Source organism: Drosophila ficusphila, unplaced genomic scaffold, assembly GCF_018152265.1.
Source record: "Drosophila ficusphila isolate 14025-0441.05 unplaced genomic scaffold, ASM1815226v1 contig_607, whole genome shotgun sequence".
NCBI lineage: Eukaryota > Metazoa > Arthropoda > Insecta > Diptera > Drosophilidae > Drosophila > Drosophila ficusphila.
In genome coordinates, this window is record NW_025064537.1 from 1,171,483 (window position 1) to 1,177,742 (window position 6,260).

The 6,260-nt window shown below is 36.3% G+C and overlaps 1 protein-coding gene across 1 annotated transcript; it reads left to right on the forward strand.

Moving 5' to 3' along the window:
* The first annotated feature begins 3,917 nt into the window (after nucleotides 1-3,917).
* On the forward strand, nucleotides 3,918-6,260 carry LOC108094521 (lymphocyte antigen 6 complex locus protein G6d). Its single transcript, XM_017195123.1, has 3 exons — nucleotides 3,918-4,064; nucleotides 4,781-4,951; nucleotides 5,947-6,260. Exons 1-3 carry the CDS (start codon nucleotides 4,010-4,012, stop codon nucleotides 6,150-6,152), a joined length of 432 nt encoding a protein of 143 aa, XP_017050612.1. The 5' UTR covers nucleotides 3,918-4,009; the 3' UTR covers nucleotides 6,153-6,260.

Here is a 6,260-nt window from a genome sequence, read left to right on the forward strand (position 1 = left end):
CACAACAATAACATTTTATAAAATGTAACCTAAATCCTTAAAATAAGATACCCTTAAGTAAAACATGATCGTGAATTCTACTATTTTGGATACTGAAAATCGTAGAAGAATGCTATTCTTTCAGTGCTGGCAAAAGTTTTAGTCTTCATGGCTGAGCAGGAGTCCGAAGGGGCGGGGGGCAAGGAATTGGCGCCAAAAGAGGCGGAACAGCACTGGCGAAGCTCCATCAGAAAGTGGTGCAGTTGGTGACATTTGCATGAACATAAAAAGCTCATGCACAGCAATTTGCGACTTTGCCAGTGACATTAAACGTGGACAGCAGCAGCAGTTCAGCAGCTCCAAGTTTTGGCTATCTGGAATGGGATGGGGTTATTCGGGTGGAGCGGTGCATAAATGCGAAGTGGTCAGGGGCTCATTTCGTATAGCACAGTGGCGGAGGGAAAGGGACCAGGCATTAAAATCAGCATTCATTTTATGAATAAAGAAGTATAAAATACCTTTGAATCAATTGTTTTCACGAATTTTATTAAAATACCTTGTATTAAAAAAAAAATGGCTTTTACAATATAAAATGCTACTGTTGGGAACATATTGTTGACATATAAAACTAAAACAAAATAAATAAATAACCACAAAGCAAATCACCAACCTAGTAAAGAAGAGATGGCCAAACTACAACTTGAAAAATTACCACGTGCCTATAGGCTTTTGTAAAAATTCTATAAATGTATTAAGCGCATATCTGTATTCCAACCTTAGAGCCAGAAAGTTCCTGCGCCCCTGCTAATGGCGACTCCTTCGCAATGCATACAAATATACCCGTGGAGCTGGCGGCTTGATGTTGGGCAGACAACACTTTGCACACTTCATTAGATCGCAAGTGAAAGATAATGGAAGGCGACCGAAACAATGCCCCGAAAAATGATGTGTTAACTGCAGCGTTAAAAATCTAGAAAAATAAGCGAGGGAGCGAGTCGAGCGTTAACCTAAAAAAGCCCCAGGCACAATTCAGTACATACTTTGCAAGAAATGCGAGGGCAAAGAATGGATTTTCTTGCCTTTTCATTCCACCGATTTTCTGCTGATGTTGCGTAAAATAAAATGTGCAATTTATGCCGCCCCCGAAGTGTTGAATTTTAAATTTCCCTACAAAGGCCAGGACTTAAAGGCCCTTCAACTTCAGCCAACAATGGCCAGACATTGATTTCTTATCGTTCGCCTGCCTCGGAGCTCGGATACTACACACATCCTGCAAAGTCATTTTGATTTATTGGCAATGATTTTCCAAGTTATTGAACAGATTAGATGGGCGTGTTTTAGTTTCTTTGCAAAGTGCCAAACAATTTGTTTATGTTTTTCGGTAATGGACTTGGGCTTCCTCGATCCTTCTTCCCAGCCATTAAATGCAGGGAAATCCCAAGACGAAATTGAAAATTTTCAGCTTGTTTATGGTAGAGCAGGTTTTCCAAATGAAATGACAATTGGCCAGACCAGTCTGAACCGAACCATATCAAAAAGGGAGACGAAACGGATCCCCCTGCCTTAAGCTTATTAAAAATGTGCAAAGCAAGTCAAATTTCGTTGCAGGGATTTTCCTCAATTTGTTGCTGTCCGAGTGCACCGAAAAGCAGATTGAATATAATAAGTATGAAATAGCTATAAATATCATATTGCGAAAATGGTCAGCAAAAGGCAACAGGACACTGGACTCTAGATACAACCTGGAGCAACTGGTCCTTGTAAAGAACGGGAAATATAAAACGGGAAAAGGGAAAGGCGCATTTTCCGCAGCCTGATCATAATGTCGATAATACCAAATAAGCGAAGAAAGGTACAAAAAATATGCAGAAAGATGTTTACCCTGCAACTAAAACTTTACTATTCATATTCAACATTTTTAAATAAATAATAAAATAATAAGACTATACAGATTTTTGTTTTGCTTAATTGTATATGTACATATGCATACCCATTAAAAAATAATAACTAATATTAAGGGTATCTAAAAATATAGCAGCAGCTATGCTTTTCCCCCAATATATAATTGAATTCTAAACCAACGCAAACATCTCCAGAGAAATAAGTCGACGAAGGATGCAGCTGCAACTTCCATACCCTCTCCTCATCTGAAACATAATGGAAAAAATTCTATGCTCACTATACGGTGGCAGAAAAAAAAATGATAAAGGAAATTCAATCAGAACTTGCTGCTGCAGCTGACCACAGAATAAAGCTAAGAAAAGTGAGATGGAGATGTGGCAAAACGAAAAAAAAAGGAAAAATCCGCTTAAGATATTTTATAAACCACAACATTCGATGAATCCCTGCACCAAAAACCACCTCGTGTCGGCATTCGTAATTATTTGGCAAATTGGCGGCTTTACAAAGAAATTGAATGCCAAATATTTGAACAATAGACGGCAAAAACCCGCTGAGAGGCCGGAAATTGAAATGTTCTACGTTCTATGCCCCCGAAAACCAAACCCTTTTAATGGAAGTTTAGCAATTCGTATTGCATTATTGGAAATGCAGCGCATCGGTCACATTGCGCCACGTCGATCCCATTGCAGATTTCTAATTATGCGCAATTAAAGTGAGTCGGAAAATATGACAATAGAGATGCTTTTGGCGAAAACCGGAAAATCTGTAGTTGCATTTTTAAATGATGGTTCAACGAAAATGCCCCTCCTGTCAACTCAAAAATGAAGGTGATAAAAGTTGAAGCTAAAATAGGAATTGTTGAACTGTTTGTTTTTTACTATTTATTTGCTTTGTTAAAGCTTTTGTTTTTCTTGCTTGTTGAAATATATAAACAAATTTTCGCCCAATTCTTTAAATCAGTCAGGTCATGCTTGGTTAAAAATCAGTACTGTTTGATACAGCATGCTAATTCAGAAGTTGATTGAGTTCGATTTTTGTTTTTGCTGCGCAGTTGAAACAAGTTTCGTAACACCGGCAAACTATACTACAAAAAGTCTCAAAAAGCTTTCAAAAGCCAATATTTAATCTGACATGAAGAAGCTTGAAAGTAAATACATATATGAGAGTATGGAATTCAAGATAAAGAAGGTAGCCAAAGTGAATTATAAATCTTTTTAAATCGCAAATCTGTAGCTTCAATACATAAACTCGTTTTACTTCATAGAAAGGATTTGTTGCTCCCCAGACGGTTGCTCTTATCGCAGAAATACTCCCATACCAAAATTGTCATGGGAACAGACAAAAGAAAAAGATTGAATGAGTCGATTGCTCAAATAACATGCAACAAAATAAGCAATCAGGATTAAAAAAAAGAATACAGAACACAAGCCAAGTTGCAAGGGAAGATTCAAGAAAAGGAAAAGGATTTAAGGAGCTTCTCAAGTACCCGCGGAGGTCATCACCTAAAAATAAATATCTATATGAGAACTCTCAAAATAAAACAACAAAATCGAATGATATGCATTACTTTGTAATTCAATAAGTGCGGGGATTATATACATAAATAAAATGCGGTAAGCATTAAAATCAAGCCTTTAGAATTATAATTAGTCCGAATACCTAAACATTTGTTTGATGTGACACAATCTAATATTAATTTTAAAAACATTCTTCTTGCCTGTCTTATAATTAGACTTGCCGCTGTATCTAATAATTCACACCACCAACAACAATCAATGAACCCATAACGCCAGTGAAGAAAAACTAAACCGCCTGCGAAGCTACTGATCAAAACAAAATAGTTTTATTTTTTCAGCGACCCCAATGCGTGGTTGGCTGCGTTGACATAACAAACAAATAACTCGTTCCGAGTTTCACTCAGCTAATGTCAATTTTTGAGCGAATGAGCAGAGCTTTTCTTGACGATCCCACTCGCGAAACAAGTTGCTACTGGGAAGAGCGCAGAAAGAAACCCGAATCTAATTTCAGTCGCTCAGCGTCTGCCAAACAGATCAAACCAAAAGATTGTTAGAAGAGTTTAAAATAAAAATTAATACAAAAAACTCAATATATTCATATAATTTTAAAAATGCTGAAACAAGTGATTGGAGTTCTTTTTATTGCCTTGTGCCTGATGCACAGTGGTAAGTTACTTTTTCTTTTCAAGCGACATTTCTGGAGGGAAGTTTAACTAATTACAATATCTAACAAATCTGTGTCAAAAGAAAACCAGTTTTGAGTGAATACTTAAAAAAGTTTTTTTAGAAACAATATTTGAACTGTATACGTTCGAAAACAGTACTGTATTTAAACACATTTACTAAAAACTCTTCTTTTTTTTTGCTTGAGATCTAACATTTTTATCAATAAAAAAAGTTAAATCAACTTTTTCGGCTGCTATCAGAGTTTGGTCATTACATCCGCCAAATATAAGTATAAAAAATACACAAATTACATATAATTCATCAGTTTTAATCTGGGTTGGGTCATCACGTCCACCAAAAATATTTCAAAAACAAATGCGCCCACGATTATTTCAAGCAACACAACGCAGCTTAAAAAGATAAACAGAATACGAAAAAACAGAACAATTCACGTACTTTTCCATACGTTTGGGAATGGAATATAGAAATGACTTCATAGTCGTCAAGTTGCAGGGAGTTTGGGAAGTAGATGGGCAGCGTTTTATTGTTTATTTGACTGAGGGCGTTACATAAGGCAAACGAGTGAGATCTCGAATAGGGGACGGAGATCTCAAACTGGTTACAAGCTAAGCAAATTCAAATCGGCGACCTTGACCAAGCCATTGGCGTTAGTTAATAAAATCTAATTGATTTAAATGAAATTCTTTCCACTCCAGCCTCGGCCATCAAGTGCTATCAGTGCAAATCCCTGACGGATCCCAACTGCGCCAAGGATAAGATCGATGCCGCATCCAACATCCGGTCCGTGGATTGCGACACTGTGCCCAAACCCAACACGATGGAGCAACTGCAGCCAGTGACCAGGTGCAACAAGGTGGTCACCAGCGGTGAGTGTAACGCAACGGAGATTCCGTTTTGAATACCGATTTAAATAATTGAGGCACACGCACCTTGAACGCAATGAACACTTTTATAAGACGTGATGTCATTCCGGCGAAATATGGGGTCTGAGTTCCAATTAACATATGGGAAACAAAGCACAAACCGATCGTTTGCTAAACACCAAATGTATGCAAAGCAGATACAGTGCGTTTCTCAATAATAAGACTACATTTTGTTGATTAGCACAGGTAGAGAAGTTTTCTATAAAAATTAAAAAAAAAAAAACAAATATAAAAATGAAAATCAAATAAATTAATTGATAAAATGGCGGAGATAAATACAAATATATAATAAACATTCCAAATAATCAAAAGTTAAAAATTAATTTTGAACATAAAACGCTCTGAAAAAGCATAAGGGTAAAGTGAAATATTCAAAATAAATATTAAAATAAAATAAATATACGTGACAACTTTTGCACTTATTGGACTACGGGGCCATTAGAAATTAAGTTGTAAAATGTGTGGTAGTTTTTACTGTTGTAAAGCACTTATTAGTAGTTTATTGTTAAAACAAAGTGTGAGTTATGACTAAGGAGCCTAGTTGCACTTTTAAATGAGAAATATTTGTTGGTTCAACTGCAATTTAATTCGTTGGCGGCTAGTTCACAGGGCTATAAACAAATAAGTAATATGCATACCACTTCAGAGTAATACAAATTTATAAACTGGAAAATAAAAAAGAGAGAAAGTGGGACTTAGTAATATGCATACCACATTAGAGTGATACAAATTTATAAAATGGCATATCAATGAGACAGTTGGAATTAGTACTAAAATAAATGACTATATTCAATTATCGGCAAAAAAAAAAACTTTATCACGTATATGCCAATTTCTTAAAAGTTTCTTAAAGAGTTTTTAAAGACTTTTTTGTTTTCCCCCTATTAAAAATAGTCTTAGCATAGAGATTTTATAAATGTTTTAATTCTTTTCCACAGACCGTGCTGGAACAATTGTATCTCGGGATTGCCACTTCGAGTCCATCGGTCAGAAGGAAAACGAGTGCACAGTGACCCACAGTCGCCAGGTGGAGAGCTGTTTTACCTGCAAAGGTGACTTGTGCAACGCCTCCGGAGCGGGACGCTTCTTGGCTATCAGCGCAACTGCTCTCCTGGCGATCTTCGCCGTTCACATGAGCTTGTGAGGGATTTAAAGCCGATCCAGAAGTTCATAATATAAATGTTGATAACATACCTGTACAAACAAAAAGTAAATTTTAAATAAAAGTCTTTGATAAAACAAAAAAAGTAAA

Excerpts from the sequence above, each read along its gene's own strand:
- LOC108094521 (XM_017195123.1), top strand. The coding sequence starts at position 4,010 with ATGCTGAAACAAGTGATTGGAGTTCTTTTTATTGCCTTGTGCCTGATG. Across the intron at positions 4,065-4,780 it reads CTTGTGCCTGATGCACAGTG|CCTCGGCCATCAAGTGCTAT; the intron begins GTAAGTTACTTT and ends TTTCCACTCCAG. Across the intron at positions 4,952-5,946 it reads CAACAAGGTGGTCACCAGCG|ACCGTGCTGGAACAATTGTA; the intron begins GTGAGTGTAACG and ends TCTTTTCCACAG.